The 17,354-nt window shown below is 43.6% G+C and overlaps 2 protein-coding genes across 9 annotated transcripts in view; one reads left to right on the top strand and one right to left on the bottom strand.

Moving 5' to 3' along the window:
• CNOT3 (CCR4-NOT transcription complex subunit 3) overlaps positions 1 to 5,254 on the bottom strand; it is a 31,172-nt gene extending 25,918 nt beyond the window's left edge. The window contains exon 1 of the mRNA XM_061591333.1: positions 5,155 to 5,254. The gene's annotated coding sequence lies outside the window, so the exon portion shown is untranslated. The remainder of the gene's footprint in view (positions 1 to 5,154) is intronic.
• A 387-nt stretch (positions 5,255 to 5,641) lies between these two features.
• Positions 5,642 to 14,169, top strand: LOC133367011 (uncharacterized). 8 transcript variants are annotated; one of them, XM_061590609.1, is made up of 5 exons: positions 5,643 to 5,942; positions 9,493 to 9,615; positions 12,710 to 13,041; positions 13,154 to 13,383; positions 13,714 to 14,169. In XM_061590609.1, the coding sequence occupies exons 2-5, from the start codon at positions 9,558 to 9,560 to the stop codon at positions 14,102 to 14,104; spliced, it is 1,011 nt and encodes a 336-aa protein (XP_061446593.1). In that variant the 5' UTR covers positions 5,643 to 5,942; positions 9,493 to 9,557; the 3' UTR covers positions 14,105 to 14,169. The 8 variants fall into 8 exon arrangements, with proteins under 8 accessions (XP_061446595.1, XP_061446596.1, XP_061446593.1 ...); XM_061590610.1 differs by having other exon boundaries at positions 9,464 to 9,615; XM_061590606.1 differs by having other exon boundaries at positions 8,494 to 9,615.
• The last annotated feature ends 3,185 nt before the right edge of the window (positions 14,170 to 17,354 follow it).

Here is a 17,354-nt window from a genome sequence, read left to right as displayed (position 1 = left end):
GTAATTTTTGTGGTCTGGACGTACATGCACTTTTGAAAATAGAATAGATGGGGAAACATATTGAGACAGCTAACGATTTGTTGACAGAAGAAAGTCAACACAGGGTGGAGAAAATAGCTTATGTAAGCATTACATCTGACCACCGACTACAGGAAGATGCAGGAATAGCTGGACCACAGGCCTGATCCAACTCAACGGTATTTTTTTTAAACAAACAGCAGACAAGGAGAACTGAATCCTGCACTGAAGCAGAAGCTCACCTAAATTCCCTGGGAAGTAAAAAAAGAAAGGATGGTTCGAACAAATGCATGATCTCAAGACCCCAAGCCAATACTATCCACTGCACTATGCTACCCCTCACACACAAATAGTGAGATAAACTATTGAACCGGGAGGCCATAGACGTGATTGAGAAAAACCTCCCTTCCTCAACTTTGTCTAATTCTCTTTAAAAAAATCCTGTCTCAGTTATTGGCCACGGCTGCATCTTGAGCAAGGAATTCTTTCTGCTTATGTTGGAAGCCGTTTTATAGCGAGTCAGACTAGTGGCTCATCTAGCCCAGTAACGTCTACACTGACTGACAGCAGTTCTCCAGAATTCCTGACGGAACTCTTTCGCAGCCCTACCTGGAGATGCCAAGGACTGCAGCGTGTACTCTGCCACTGAGCTATGGACCTTCTGCTGTGTTTCATACCAAAACACTTTCTTTTGTCTAGCCTGATAGATTGCATTGTGTGCGTAACTGAGCTCTAGCATCTTGTGAGATACTCTCCATCTGCACTGTCCATATCAGCCTAATTAAGGCAGTCCAAGAGCCTTCTGACGTGCTGCACACAACGTCCTACATGCTTTGCAAAGGACTGGGCCTTGCCTGATGTGGAGTCACCAGGAGAAAAAAAGAGGAATACCTGGAGAAGAGTTGCAGCTGCATCCCATGCTTTTGGATGTGAAAGTCAGTCCCACTTTGTTCAATGGGACTGAAAGTATGTACAGCATCACAACCTTACGGGGGCCATTGCAAGTGTCCTGTGGTTTTGACTACATTTATGCTGTCACAATTCACTAGGCCTCTGCTATGTGGTGTTCTCTAGCCCTGGTCAGCCATCTCGGTATTTATGCATTTGATTGTATAAAGTGCACCCCCTGGCAACATTTCTTGATAATCCCTTATATATTCCTGCATAACTGTTCTATGCAATCTCCATAGGATATTGATGGGGAAGGGGGATTGCTGCAGAGGGCACTGTAGATAAAAAAGGCTAGATTGATACACAGTCCTGAACACCTCCAATGCCCAGTTGAAAGATGGCATTTGCAGACAAGGATAACCACATGTGCAGGATGGAGTGCCCTACCCTATTTGCCTGGTACATGGCAGCACTCAATATGTGACTGGCCGACACTGCTAGCACCACCACTTATGTGTGGTCCTGAACCAGACACCCTTGCTTAATGCAAGCAGCCTTACTTCTCTAAGTGCAGCGTGGCAGCTCAGAGAGTGAGCTGCGAATCAGGAGATCCTAGACTCAAATCTCATTTCCATTAAGAACTCAGTAGGTAGCCTTAAGAAAGTCACTTTCTCTTTGCCTTGCTTGGCATCTGCAGTGTGAGGATAACATCAAAAGGAAGAGGATGAAATTGATACGGCTCTATCTTTTTAACACTCAGGGGGCACCACAGGAGAAACACACAAACCTTCAGAAAGATAAAGAAAAATTAAGGAAGGTAGGAGAAAGTCCACAAAATAAATAGGGGGATTGCTTTTGCACTGATTTTTTTAAGGGCTACTGCACTTGAATGGTATAGCATGAGGGTGCTTAGCCTTAGAAGATTTCTATACATAAATTAAAAAAATAGAACTTTTACTGTGGTATTGGGGGGAGGGATTTATGTTGCTCAACACAAGCAAAATCATAGGTATTGACCAATAGATAGATAAACAACTAGAATGACCAGTTGTCACATATAATTGCAACTGACACTCTACATGGAAAGAAAACGGCATTTTCCCAGTGGTACTTTTGAATGTTGTGGGAAAAACAGTTTTCCTGCAAAAGGACTACAGTTTTGAATAAAGACATCTGGATCCTGTGTCTTAACATAACCATCTAAAAAGACCACATACTCACACTCACACAACAAGGAACACTGTCACCAGATCATCCAAGATTAACATCTACTAATATAGTTGATATTTCAGAATTTTCCAGCTTTCCAGAGTCTGGGACAGCCTTGATATTAGGCTACCAAAAACTAATATGGTCCAATCAACCAAAAAATTAAAATCCCATCCCAGTTGTGGCCTTGGCATGTACCCACAGGGAAGTCGTTCTCTCTCAGCCTCTGTTCCCTCTTTCTAAACACCTAAACATATATTCAGCCACCATGCACAAGTCAGGCAACTGGCCCGCCTGACCCAGTGCTGCATCTTCTAATGGGCAGTGCTTCACCCAGGCCTCAAGCAGTGGTGTTTCTTAGCCCTGCTGTTAGAAATAATTTAACAGGAGAGATTGAACCTGAGACTTTATGAACCTGCCCGTCCACTCAGATCATTAGGAAAGGCCCTTCTCCACTTCCTGATGCCATCAAGAGATCTGGCTGATGGTAATGTGAGAAGGGGCCTTCTCAGTTGTGGACCCCAGGTTATACAACTCCCTCGGCCGAGGAAATGTTCTTGGCTCCTAAACTGCTAGTGCTTCAAGACCACCTGAAAACATTATTATTATTATTATTATTTCAACAGGCATATGCTGCTATTATTATTTCATCAGGCACAGGCTGTGACCAATGTCTGATGTGCTTTTTGCTCCGTGATTTCTGCTGAATTTTTTTTTAAAATGTTGTGTTTGATAGTTTTTAGCTGCTTTGGACAGCTTATATGAGGTGGAAAACTGTATATAAGTGTTGTTGTTTTTAAAAACTACATAAAATAAATACATGTATACAGACAAAGTGTGTTTTCTATCACTGAACTACAAGATTCAAACCTGCACTATGTCTTGAACCCAGGACCTGAAAAAATTAGACAAGGATTCCATCTGTGCATATCACCACTGAGCTACTATGGTACTGTATTAATATTGTGACTTACAGTACCGGAGAAATGGACCAAGTTCCTAGGATAACACCTCCCCCACCCCATTTTTAAGCATCAGCCCTGTAGAGACAGAGGGAATATTCAGTTTCTCAGGTAGTAGCGTCAGTTTTTAAGCAACTGGGAAGGGCTGTAGCTTAGTGGTAAAGTACATACTTTGCATGCAGAACATCCCAACTTCAGTCCCTGCTATTTCTAAGTAGGACCGAGAAATACTCCTTTCTGAAACCTGGAGAGCTATTGCAAGTCAGTGTACACCAGTGATTCCCAAACTGTTTTTCCCACGGACCACTTGAAAATCGCTGAGGGTCTGGGCAGATGACTTAATGATGTCTCTGCCTATTGCAGTAATTGTAATATGCTGTGCTAGATGCTATATGATTTTAAATTGTATTTTTATTGCTTCTTTTATTTCTTATATATTGTATTTTATTGTATTCCATAGAATGTAAAACAATCAAACAGTATTAGAAATAAAAGACGCAATTAAAATACAATTAAAAATTAATATGAATATGTAATACAACAGATATGCCAGCTTCAACCACCAGTCCACAGACACTCTGTGGACCACCTGAATGAAGCTTGCAGACCACAGCTTGGGAACCACTGGTGTAGACTGTACTAGATAGACCAATGATCTGATTGGTATAAGGGTGGTTTCCTATGTTCCTACCAAGCTGCTGAGATTTCACCCAGTCTTGATCTATTGCACATGATGGCTGTGAGTAGGACTAAGATGCAACCTGTAAAGTATTTTCTACATTACCATCAACAACCAGCTACAGTACCAGACAAATGTAGACATCTGGCACTGGGAGCAGAATGCTGAATATTAAGAATCTCAGCTTTCAGAAGAAAGAAGCAAGTCTGTAGCCTTTCAGGCTGCAAAATGAGCAGGTAATGGCCAATGAAATCTTAAAAGCCAGCAAGCCATCCCACAGATGATAGGCTGAAGCCTCATTCCTCTGCATAATGCCTTGTCTCGGTCCACAAGTAGCAAAACCAAAACCAATTACAGAAAAGAAGCAAATATAGGCCTGTTTGTTTACTTCCCATTATTTAGACATGTTAAGAGCTTGTCACAAATTCCTCTAGTAATGCACAACCAATTCTTATTACTCTTAAGTTAAGAGATGCACTTATGCTAACAGAGGTTTTCCAGCCACTGGATACCCTCTTGGTACAGGATTACTCCAGATCTCCCCCCATGGACACTGACCCCCCCTACAGAACCCCATAGCATACAAGTTCTGTGCATGCTGGGGGGGGGGCTTTATGAAAACACACTTTTTCTTAACAGGTCCTTTATTTCTCTTAGGTACCGAAACTTCAGTAATATAATAAGAAAAAGTCCTGTGGTACCTTAAAGACTAACAAATTTTATTATGGTATAAGCTTTTGTGGACTAGGGTCCACTTCATCAGTTGCCACAATGCTATACCACAATAAAATTTGTTAGGTCTTCAAAGTACCACAAGACATTTTGTTGTTTTTGCTTCAACAGACTAACACATCTATCTTACCCCTCTGGAAGTGTTTCAATAATGTAAACCTTTCTCTTTAATATACATGCCTCTCAGTGGACCCCTCCAAATCAGACAGATAGATGTGTATAAGTTTCCTAGATGATCACAGGACCCACAACCCTCTCTGACTCAAAGTAGCCCTTATAACATCGCAGCCACCCCGTATCCTTCTGCCAGAGGCACTAACTCCACCCACCCTCTTTTTGCTCACAGAGACCTATGGGCCTCACATCCTATAGGTTCAGGGTCCTACCTATGGAATCACAACACTCCCATCTCCCCCCCCACAGGACCCCCTTTGTGGCCCCTACAGATCATTGCACCACGAAACACCCAGTCCCTTATAGAGCCTTCTTTCACCTACAATTCCCCCCCAACAGCGCCTACAGAAACATCCTCCCTCTGTATAGCGCCCACCTCCTATAGAGCCCCCTATAGACCTCCCATTGGCCACGCCCCCTACGGAGCTCCCGTAGGTACTCATAGGCCCCGCCCCCTGGGCTAGGCCCCGCCCCTTCTCGCTCTCTCACCGGCGGCTCCGGGGTCTCCGGGTCTCTCCCTCTCTCTCTTTTTCCCTCTCTCTCCCTCTCCCTCTCCCCCCTCTCTCGGGCTCCGCGGCATCCAAGATGGCGGCAGCCTCCCTCCCTCTCCTTCCGTTCGACCCGCCCCTTGCTGAAGACCATTGGTCAATTCACCAGCCCCTCAAGACTGTCTCCGTTTCTATTGGGTGGTGGGGAAGGGGACGGTGGAGGGAAACAGGGGCGGGAGGACGCGGCGGAGCAGCAGCTGTCATTTATAGAGATACATGTGATCTATTGGTCAACAGGAGGTGTCCGTAAAAGCAAGAGCGCACCCCGATTGGCTAGTAGGCACGGATGTATCCAGTGTGACCACACCTACCAGTCCGCGGAAAACAACCCGAAGGGGCAGGGCTTGTAGCAGAACAGGTCGGCTAATGGACATAAAAACGTCCCTCAAGTCTTACTCTTCCATGATTGGCTAGCGTTTTTCTAACGCGAACTCTCGTGGGTATAAAAAGATATATTGGATGGCAATGCCGCCACTCAACCTAATGGTTTTGCTGTTTGGTTGCTACCGCTAAAGGGGACGTAGCAGGCGCGGGAATCTTCATGAGTCTACTTCCCTATTGGCCGTAGCGAAGCAAGCCTGCACACGTTGGCCTCCTATTGGACAGCTGGGCTGTCCCCAAACCCCCTCCTTCGTTTATACTGGCTGGCATGGGTTGAGGCGGGCTACAGTGAAGGAACGTGGAGCGCGCGCAGGCCGAGGAGTCTGTTGGGCGGCTTAATTGGCACAGGTAAGTGAGGTAACCTGCCGCTTAAACTCATAACAGCCAATAGTGTAGGAGGGAATGACTTCACTCCAAGGCAGGTATTGTGGAGCATCTGTCTACTAAGACAACCTTTGCCAGCCAGGTGGGGCTGATGGGAGTTGTCGTCCAAAACATCCGGAGGGCACCTGGTAGGCAAAGGCTAATCTAAGCATCACTACTTTCATTCCTATCTGCGGCTCACCCCTTTCTCCTAGGTAGACTTTAGTAATATTGTTTGGATTGTTTTTAATTATATGTTTTTAAATTGTTATAACCCGCCCTGGGACCTTTGGGTGAAGGGCGGGTAATAAATTCTGATAATAAATTTTTCAGCATTTACTGCCATACAACCAATGGGAAAGCCCAACACTTACAAAAGTGTTAACCGCGGGTGGGGATATTTTTATTTTCTTAAAAAGTAGTTTGGTAGTATTAAGGCAAATTTAGGAGTGTGAGTGTGGTGTAGTGGTTAGAGTGTTGGATTAGGGCCTGGGAGACCAGAGTGCGAATCCCCACACAGCCAAGAAGCTCGCTGTGTGACCTTGGGCCAGTCACCATCTCTCAGCCTAACCTACCTCACAGGATTGTTGTGCTGATAAAATGGAGAGGGAAGAGAGCCATGGAGGCCACCTTGAGCTCTTTGGAGGAAAGGTGTACTAAAAAATGTAATAGCAATGGTAAATGCATCCTTGGAAGAGGGTACAATGCCATTAGCCCTCAAGGAGGCCATAATAAAGCCCATCTTGAAAAAGTCCTCCTTGGATCCTCAAGAGTTGAATAACTTCCGCCCAGTCTCTAATCTACCATTCTTGGGCAAGGTGATTGAGCGAGTGGTGGCCAAACAGTTACAGACACACTTGGAGGAAGCAGATTATTTAGATCCATACCAATCGGGCTTCAGGACAGGACATGGAACTGAAATGGCCTTGGTTGCTCTGGTAGATGATATGAGGGGGGCATTGGATAGGGGAGAATATACCTTCCTTGTCCTCCTGGATCTCTCAGTGGCTTTTGATACTGTTGACCACAGTATCCTTTTAGACCGCCTGGAGGGATTGGGTATAGGGGGCACTGTTTTACAGTGGCTCCGTTCCTATCTCTCAGACAGGCGTCAACAGGTGGCATTGGGGGATGAGGTGTCAGACCCTTGGTCTCTCAATTGTGGAGTACCACAGGGCTCTATCCTCTCCCCCATGCTATTCAACATCTATGTAAAGCCTCTGGGGGCCATCATCAGGGGTTTTGGGCTGCAGTGTCACCAATATGCGGATGACACTCAGCTCTATCTCTCCTTTAAGTCCTCACCAGAGTTGGCTGTGGAAACCATGTCCAAGTGCCTGGAATCCGTAAGTGGTTGGATGGGAAGGAATAGGCTGAAACTAAACCCTGATAAGACCAAGGTGTTGCTCGTGGGAGACAAGGGAAGGTTGGGAGACGTAGACCTGATGTTCGATGGGGTAAGATTGCCCCTGAAAGACCAGGTCCACAGCCTCGGGGTCATTCTTGACTCCCAGCTGTCCATGGAGGCTCAGATTGCGGCAGTGAGCCGGGCAGCTTGGTATCAATTACATCTGATACGAAGGCTGCAACCCTACCTTCCTGTCCATTTGCTCCCACGGGTAATACATGCCCTGGTCTCCTCCCGCTTAGACTACTGTAATGCGCTCTATGTGGGGTTACCCTTGAAAACGGTCCGGAAACTACAGCTGGTACAGAATGCGGCGGCACGTTTGAGTAAGAACAGCCGTCGCCATGATCACATTACTCCGGTGTTAAGAGATCTACACTGGCTGCCAGTTGTTTACCAAGCCCAATTTAAGGTGTTGGTATTGACCTTTAAAACCCTATACGGTTTCGGCCCAGTTTATCTGAAGGAGCGCCTCCAGCATCACCAATTATGCCGCCTGACAAGATCAGCCACACAAGACCTTCTCTCGGTCCCACCAGTTAAACTAGCTAGGCTGGTGCGGACTAGAGAGAGGGCATTTTCGATCGTGGCTCCCACCCTCTGGAACTCCCTCCCATTTGATCTTCGCCATGCCCCCTCCCTGTCAAGTTTCCGCCAGACCTTGAAGACCTGGTTGTTCAGGCAGGCCTATGGGATTTCTGGGGTGGGTTAGTCTTTTAATTGTTGTTATTAACTGGTGTTTTATTAATTACTGATTATGGTCCTTTTTTGGTTTTTATATTGTATTTTATTGTAATCTGTTCGTCGCCTAGAGTGGCCGTTCACTAGGCCAGATGGGCGACTCAAAAATAAAATTTTATTTATTATTATATTTATTTAGTAATAATAATAGCATTGGGAATGTCTGCTGGACTGTTTGCATAAAGAAAAAAGGAATTCAAGTGAGAGGGGAATAGAAGAGGACATTCACACTTGCATTGCCTAACGCCTCTCTTCCTTGCCCCATTTTTCTGAACACTGCAGCAAGGGGCCTCCTCTACATGTTTGTTATAAATATAAGAATGCATGAAGCTGCATTATCCTACCTACAGACATCTTAACTCTCTCCAAGCCTACCCCCCCCGGCAGGTTCAGTTAAGAAGAGAGCCTGGCTGGATTAGACCAGAGGCCTGCCTTGCCTAGGATCCTGTTTGCCACAGTAAGCCAACTAGATGCTTATGGGAAGGGCAGAAGATGAGCACAGTAAGCATTCACCTGCTTTTGCTGTCTAGCAACTAAGCACATAGCCTTTTCCTCCATAAATTTCTCTAATCCCCCTTTCAATCCATCAAAGTTAGTGGCTCTCACCTACATCTTATGGTAGCAAATGACATAGTTTTAACTATGTGCTGTGTGTAAAGTACTTTCTCTTAACACCATGCATAATTCTATAAATCTCTATAACAACCTTCCTTATTCATATTTTTTTCTGAAGTAAAACGCTTCCATTTGTTGTAGCCTTTCCTCATAAAAGGAGCTGCTGCAACCCCAAAATCATTTTCCAGCTGTGCAATATCCTTTTTGAGGTGTGGGGACCAGAGCCATTGAGGTGTAGTGGTTAGAATGTTGGACTAGGATGTAGGAGGCCAGAGTTCAAATCCCCACTCAGCCATGAAGCATGCTGGGTAACCTTGAGCCAGTCATAATTTCTCAGGCTAACCTACCTCAAAGGGATGCTATGAGGATAAAATGGAGAGGGAGGAGAACCATGTGTGTGCCACCTTAAACTCCTTTGAGGAAAGGTAGGATAAAAATATAACATATAAGCAAACTATAGACAGTATTTCAAGTTGATGTGGAAAACTCAGAGCTTGGAAGTAACTCGTTATTTTTAACGAGTTACTTTTAATTCGTTACAATTTTAAATAACGAGTGGGTAATTCCATTACATTTGGCAAGTAACGGAACGAATAGTAATTTCCCTACTTTTCAGCTTCAACTTTAACGTTTCCATGTTAGGTTGGACGTTACTTGGGGGCGGGAACAAGGGGAAGTCAGCTCCTGGCTGTGATTGGTTAACACAAGACATGTGCCTCACACTGATTGGACCTCTGCGCAGACTGTCTCTTCCCTCATGATCTGTGTTAGGAGGCACTATAGAAGAGATGAATAGGCAGGGGGAGCCTGCTAGCGTCTGACTCTGAGAGGAAAAAATGGACGCTGGAGGAAAAAGCCAGGGCAAGGAAGGCAGAATGGCGAAGAGCTGTGGAGGTGAGTGATGATGATTTGTGTGTGTGTGTGCCCCGGTGTGTGTGTTTTCGGCTGGAGTCTCTGGTTTTGGGGGGGGGGGGGCTCCGGCTCTCTGGCTACCACCCCTTACTCTCTGGACTCTCCGCTTCAATTTAAAAAAAAAAAGTTTCTAGGTGGTCTAATTCCCGAGATGTGTCCAAAACGTAAACCCCCCCTGCACAACTTTTTTTTAAACAGATCATGCTCTAGCTACAACTCCCATCAGCCCAATCCAGTGGCCATGCTGGCTGGGGCTGATGGGAGTTGTAGTTTAAAGTAACTTTTCAAAGCTCTGGCTTGCAACCCCGCCCTTTCATGATTGTGAGTAAAGTGCAGACTTGTGTTTGTGTTGTAAATCTCTCTCCCTCCAACCCTATTTTTAAAGAAATTAGGCAGGGTTTATCACAGTTTTTATTATGTAGGAAACAAATACTCATTTTTTAAAAAAATGAATGAAGTTTATTTATTTATTTTTATTATTTTATTTATATCCCACCCTTCCTCCCAGTAGGAGCCCAGGGCAGCAAACAAAAGCACTAAAAACACTTTAAAAATCATAAAAACAGACTTTAAAATATATTAAAACAAAACATCTTTAAAAACATTTTTAAAAGCTTTAAAAACATTTTTTTAAGAAAAAATTTAAAAACATATTAAAAAGCAATTTCAACACAGACGCAGACTGGGATAAGTTCTCAACTTAAAGGACTTGTTAAAAGAACAAGTTCCTTATCACTTGAGGCTGCAGTTTTCCCTGGTTGAGTAAGCCCCATTGAATACATTGGGACTTGCTTCTGAGTAAACAAACATAGGATTGCACTATAAATATCTTTACAGGTTATATAAATAAACATATTTGATAGCCATGCTTATATAAATATTTTCATAGAATCATAGAATAGTAGAGTTGGAAGGGGCCTATAAGGCCATCAAGTCCAACCCCCTGCTCAATGCAGGAATCCAAATCAAAGCATTCCCGACAGATGGCTGTCCAGCTGCCTCTTGAATGCCTCCAGTGTCGGAGATCCCACTACCTCTCTAGTAATTAGTTCCATTGTTGTATGGCTCTAACAGTTAGGAAGCTTTTCCTGATGTCCAGTCGAAATCTGGCTTCTTGCAACTTGAGCCCATTATTCTGTGTCCTGCACTCTGGGATCATTGAGAAGAGATCCCTGCCCTCCTCTGTGTGGCAACCTTTCAAATACTTGAAGAGTGCTATCATATCTCCCCTCAGTCTTCTCTTCTCCAGGTTAAATATGCCCAGTTCCTTCAGTCTCTCCTCATAGGGCGTTGTTTCCAGTCCCCTGATCATCCTTGTTGCCCTCTTTTGAACCTGTTCCAGTTTGTCTGCATCCTTCTTGAAGTGCAGAGACCAGAACTGGACACAGCACTCAAGATGAGGCCTAACCAGTGCTGAATAGAGGGGAACTAATACTTCACATGATTTGGAAACTATACTTCTGTTAATGCAGCCTGATATAGCATTTGCCTTTTTTGCAGCCACATCACACTGTTGGCTCATATTCAGCTTGTGATCAACAACAATTCCAAGATCCTTCTTGCATGTCGTACTGCTGAGCCAAGTATCCCCCATCTTATAACTGTGCATTTGGTTTCTTTTTCCTAAGTGTAGAACTTTTACTTCCACCCAGTTTTGTCATGCTGTGTCCCTATAAGTATTAAATTGCATACTATGGTTGTACAATACTTCCTTTACATTTTAAGTATGCCTTGGGGTAGTCATGGTTCTCCATTGTTTTCATCCTGAGGGGCAGATAGGCTGAGAAATGGTGAGTAGCCCATGGTCACCCACTACACTTTATAGCTTATTTTCATTTTGAAAAATTAATTAGAACAATTTACATGCAGGCAAAATTTATTAAGCGGATTCGCACAATATGTGTAAAGCACATCCAACTCGCATTTAAAGCGCATGACTTCCCCTAAAGAATTCTGGGAAGTGTAATTTCCCCCTCACAGTTATAGTTCTCACCACTCTTAACAAACTGCAGTTCCCATGATTCTGTGGTGGGATTCATGTGCTTCAAATGGGTGTTGAATGTGCTTTAAAGGAATGGTGTGGATCTGCCCTAGGTATGATGTTCATTCAAGAGTGAATTGAAAAGAACAATTTTAAAAGATACTTCTTACTCTTACTCATTTTTCAGACCTCTTTCTGAAGTAAAGGGTCAAATCTGTAAAAACATTTGGAGCAGCCACATTAAAAGATAAGGGCAGGGTATTCCAGGCAGGGGGTTGCCAACCCTGCTTGGATATGGATGTCTTTGCAGAAGAACCCTAGTCAAGGTTTACCAACAGCACAGTCCAAACTATATCTACTTAGAAGTCAGTCCTGTTGAGTTCTGTGGGGCTTAATCCCTTAGTAAGTGTGTTTAGAATTGCAGCCTTCAGGAGCCTCCATCTTTACTCCCCAAAGCTCCCATCTAACATCTCCACAACACTAGGCTCCTTTGTCTCTGCTGTGGCCTTCTGGTGACTGCCCTAGCCTGAAGGCACTTAACCCTTCTTGCTGAAAGCAAGTAGGCTAGATTAAATGTTCCCTACCCAGGCTCATATATATAAAATATAAACGGCATTTTGTCAAAAGTATTTTTGTCTACATTTTATACCTCATCCTTGGTTTTCCAAGCTTGGCATGGAATGCTTCTCATACAGAATTAATTTGAAATGCTGCATATTTATTATCATAATCATCATATTCAAAATAAAAAATATATGTACCGCCTTCAAGTTGATTCCAACTTATGGTGACCCTATGAATAGGGTTTTCATGAGGCTGAGAGGCAGTGACTGGCCCAAGGTCACTCAGTGAGCTTCATGGCTATGTGGGGATTTGAACCCTAGTCTCATTTTGTTCTCACAACAACCCTGTGAGATAGTAGGTTAGACTGGCCCAGGCAGGGTTATTCAGTGAGCAAATAGGATCTCTTTTAATTGTGCTATCGACCTGCTTACTTCCACTCTGACTGGGGGATCTTGCAGCATGGGGAAGAGATGGGGGCACATCACAGCTGAAGTTCACCCATATAGGAGCATTATCTCTTGTTTATTACAGAGACGCCTGTTGCAGGTTTTGCTGCTGAGAGCAGCAGTCAGTTAGTGCAGCCACTTGAGTCACAGCTTGTTGATCCTGAGGAGGCAAAACTAGAAAGTGAGGTTCAGAAAGGAGGCCCTGTGCACGAGGAGGAGGAGGGCATGAAGCAGTGCCAGTTGCCCACAGCCACATCTGCAGAACAGCAAGTACCATGGTTTGGCTTTGAGAAAGCTTGTACATTTGTGAGCCAGAGTGGGAAAAATGTTGTTGTACGATGCAATTACTGCCTTCCAAGGATCAAAAATCTGAGATCAGCTGTTTCCCCCTCATCCAATGTGAAGAAACATTTTGAGGTAAGCCTTTGTCATGCTGGTCCTCAAAGAGTGTCCATTGTCTATTTATGTTTAAATTGTGAAGTTCCTCTTCCATTTTTTCTTGGATTCATGCTTTGTTCTTCTTCCTCAGAGGGCACACCCTGAGAAGCTGAGAGCAATTGAAGAAGCAATAAAGGCAAGGAGACGTGGCCTTCCTGAACCAATGCATGACACGCCTCCTCCCAAAATGCTGAAGCAGCAGCAGACAACCCTTGAGAGGTGGGGATCTGGCAGGGATCTGCTTCTTCTGGCAGCCTGCGTACACCCTCGCTTCAAACTAGATCGGCTGGAATCGTGTCAGGCCACCACCCATACCAACAAGTAAGAACATTAGGGAAGCCCTTTGGGTGGATTACTCCAAGGGAAATGTTGTCTCAAGGGAGGCATCAGAGGGCTTAAGGTGGTAAGCAGGGGCTGGGCCTTTTCTTCCTGGGGCTCCTCATCACAACCTTGGGTTGCTGCAGGTAATCCTTAAGGGTCTGCTGTGCTGCCCCATGAGTGTGGTGACTTGGTCACCTTCCTACCTTCCATGTCATCATCCATAGGCTCAGGCTGGACCCTGAACCAGGGGACATGACAAGCATCAGGAAATGAAGAGCAGATGATGGTTTCCTAACATATATGTGTTAACATATCCTCTCTCTTTCTTAGATACACAATGGAAGCCTTGTTGAAAGCTGAAATAAAGATGGGTGTACTTAATGAGGACAGTGATCAGTCTTCAGATAAAGACCAGGAAGGAGATGACTTAGAAGATGACTTCTTTAACTTTCTGCCCCAGGGCAAGAAGTCAGCAGTGGACACTGCTGAGGAGGAACTGGTGAGGTACCTGAGGTCTCCCAGCAGGGAAGTGTCATCACTCCATGGCTTTCCACGTGTGCTGCAGTGTTTTTTGCAGCACAACACAGGCATGCCTTCAAGCGCCGCAGTAGAACGCCTGTTCAGTACTGGTGGCAACATAATGACTGTAAAAAGACATTCCTTGTCTGACATGCTCTTTGAGCATCTTGTTCTTTTGAGACATAACAGAAACATATTATAAAAGCATTTCAAGTGTAAAATTTGATTTCAAGAGTTGGGGTATCTTCATTGCTTGGGGGGATGTGAGATTCTGTTATGCCATTATGTTAATCTTATGGATAAAATTTTTTATTCTACTACCCCCTGTGTGTGTGTGTTTATTTTTAATATTGTTTTAGGCTTCTTAGATGTGCAGCAGCCAAGGCCAGCACCTTGTAGGAGTTTTTTTTTAAAAAGTAACTGAAATGTAATTGTAGTGATTACTTTTGAGAAAAAGTAAAGTAATCAGTTACTTTCAGAGCAATTGTAATTGTAACGATAATTACTACCTTTTTGGGCCAAGTAATTGTAACTGTAATTTACTTTTTAAAAGTAATCTTCCAAGCTCTGGGAAAACTCCACAGCCATGATGGGCGAGGGTAATTGCATGTACAAAGAATGTACAAAGGAGACTGAGATGTTGTGAGTTTTTAAACTTCCCGCTGTGTGTAACGGCTGGCAGGGAGTTACTGCGCAGCCTTTCAGGCGCATGTCGCAGTTGGAAATTTCCCCATTCGCTATATGAAATCACGTGCCCTAGGATGCTGCAAAGATATATAAGGAAGCAACTGCCTGTGCTCAGACAGACATGCTTGTGTGATCACTGTCTCCTTAGGTAAGTAATAAAGCTCAGCTTGCTGATTCAGAGTCTCCTGTGCACTTATTCCTGGGTCCGAACCATTTGGTCGTGGACCTCTAAAGGAGGAATTCCATGACAAAGTGTGGTCACATCATAGTTTGTATTATGGCATTATGATACAGAGTTGTATGTTGCATCCCTTTCCTAATAATCCCTGCCATGGAATTCGTAATTTTCACAGCTGCCACACACCAGGTCAACATTTCTGTTGAGCTTTCCATTACAATCCAAGATTCTTTTCCTAGTCAGTCACTACCAGCTGAGACACCATCAACATATATGTGATTAGGATTTTTCCCCCCACTCTGCACTTCATACTTGCTTATATTGCACTTTGTTTGCCATTTTAATGCCCATTCTCCCTTTATGATCTTAAAAAGAACTAGTCCTAAATTAGATCCTCAGCAGACTCCACTTCTTATATCTAGAACTGAAATTGTACTACAATTAAAATATAATAAAAGGAATACAATGGAAATCAATATGAATACTTAATGTGATGGATGTACAGTGCCGGTGCCAAGCTATTTTGTGCCCTAGGCAAGGCTAACTACTTGCACCCCCTAAAAAACTAACTTCAATTTTCAAAAACAGATGTCTTGTACAAAAAATGAAAAGCACAAAACTTGAAACTGCTAAATTTATTTTAGTTGCATTTTTTCCAAGGGTTAAAGAAACTAATCTATATAAAACTGTGCCCCTCAAAGGTCAGTACTGCGCCCCTCTGAGGTCTGCACCCTAGGCGGCTGCCTAGTTGGCCTAATGATAGCACCGGCCCTGTGGATGTACCACAAACCACCAACCACCTGCATGAAGGTTGCAGGCCACTGAGGGCCCACAGACCAGTATGGGAAACCCTGGTCTATTGTAAAAACTGTCCATTTATTTTTACTCTCTGCTTCTTATTCTTTCACCAGTTACCAATCCATCCTCTGTGGAATTTATTCAGAAGGTTTCGGTGAGGAACTTCCTAAAACCTTTTTGGAGGTCCAAGTATATAGCATTTAGTGGCTCTCCTATCCACATGCTTACTGACACTTTCAAAGAACTCTAAAATATTAGTGAGACAACATATCTTTGTAGAAGCTTTGCCGATTCTTCTTCAGCAAGACTTGTTCTCCTAAATGCTTGATAAAATCATCTGTGATGAATGCTTTCCACCAGTTTACCAAGAACAGACATTAAGCTAACTACTCTGCAATTTGGATCCCTCTGGATCCCTTTTAAAAAATTAATGTTACATTTGTTGCTTCCCAGTGCTCTGGTACAGAGGCTAATCCTAGGAACAAGATTTTTGTTGTTGTTAATAGAATAGCAATTTCACATTTTAGTTCTCTAAGATGGATACCAAGATTTTGTTTTTGTTTCATCAGTGAGACCTAGAACTTTGTCACTTGTTGTCCAACCACCATCCTCTGGTTTCCCACTTCTGATGTATTTAAAGTATTTAATAGCAACAATCAATGTAATGATATGTTTCTTTGTTTTGAATTTTGTTTTATTGCATCCCTTATTTCTTCTGTCAAAGTTTGTGTTTTTGTTCTCATTTGGACAAGACTTCTGTTTTCTCAAGGGAGCCCTTCTTGCCTCTAATAGCTTTCTTGACACTGTTCATTAACCACCATTTGGCCTTGGGGGTACATTTTCTGTTATGAATCCAGGGACCTTAGGGGTGCAAAGCATGTGTTGTGCCACTAAGATGTGGCCCATTCCTTCATCACCTTTCTCCAAGGAGCCCAGAATGGCCTGTAACGTAAACATCATGAGAAAACACAAAGAGCCAAAGCTAGCTGCAGGACAAACAGCAATAGTGGAGAGCTTCACCTACTGAATTTTGTCATCACCCAACTGATTTAAATCCCCAAAGGCCTGGCCATTCTCTTATCTTTGTCCCATCCCATAGCTGTTGAGAACTTTAGGTTAAGTCCGTGCCCTAGCAGTAAGACAATAATAGGAGGGCTGTTTTCTAATGGGCAGTACTAATTGTTCTATAAGAGCAGAGATTTAATATCAACCCTAGATAAAATAGCAAAGAGGTAACACCCTGGAATGCTTTGTGTTATTGGGCAGAGTGACCACAATCTCAACTCTGGAAACATATTTGGTAACAAGCTACTTGAAACAAAAAATAACCCGGCACTTTTAGAATCGCAGATTCTGTGTCCAATACATGAAGGCAAAAGCCCTATCCAAACAATATAGGAAAGGAATTGTGTAAGAAGGGTGTAGAGTAACTTTCACATTACAAGACTATCAGGCTTAAACAAAACAAAGAGTTAGTACCGAGAACTTCCTTGGAAAGTTCTACTCTCACCAGCCCCAAAAGAACTGGATCCAATGGAGTCATTATATTTATTCCAAAAATGTACAGGTTACAGACAAATAATTGTCATGCTTCCACTGTCAAAACAGACACCCCACAAATCCTCTGTTTCTCTCCTGACCCAAAAAATTCTGCAATGAGCCTAGTTTGAGTATAAATTTCAGGATTCCATTTTTCTAGTCCATAGGCAGAAGCCAGGACATCCCACCTCAGCCTTCCTCAACTGTGCTGAGCTGGGGCTGATGCGAATTGTAGTCCAAACATTTGGAG

This window comes from Rhineura floridana, chromosome 11, assembly GCF_030035675.1.
Source record: "Rhineura floridana isolate rRhiFlo1 chromosome 11, rRhiFlo1.hap2, whole genome shotgun sequence".
In the NCBI taxonomy this organism is placed as follows: Eukaryota; Metazoa; Chordata; class Lepidosauria; order Squamata; family Rhineuridae; genus Rhineura; species Rhineura floridana.
The sequence above is the reverse complement of the archived record's forward strand: the minus strand, read 5'-3'. Positions and strand labels throughout refer to the sequence as shown.

Bases quoted from the DNA above. Each gene is read 5' to 3' on its own strand.
- LOC133367011 (XM_061590609.1), top strand. From the start codon at position 9,558: ATGGACGCTGGAGGAAAAAGCCAGGGCAAGGAAGGCAGAATGGCGAAG. The intron at 13,042-13,153 runs GTAAGCCTTTGT...CTTCTTCCTCAG, and splicing joins ATGTGAAGAAACATTTTGAG to AGGGCACACCCTGAGAAGCT. The intron at 13,384-13,713 runs GTAAGAACATTA...TCTCTTTCTTAG, and splicing joins GCCACCACCCATACCAACAA to ATACACAATGGAAGCCTTGT.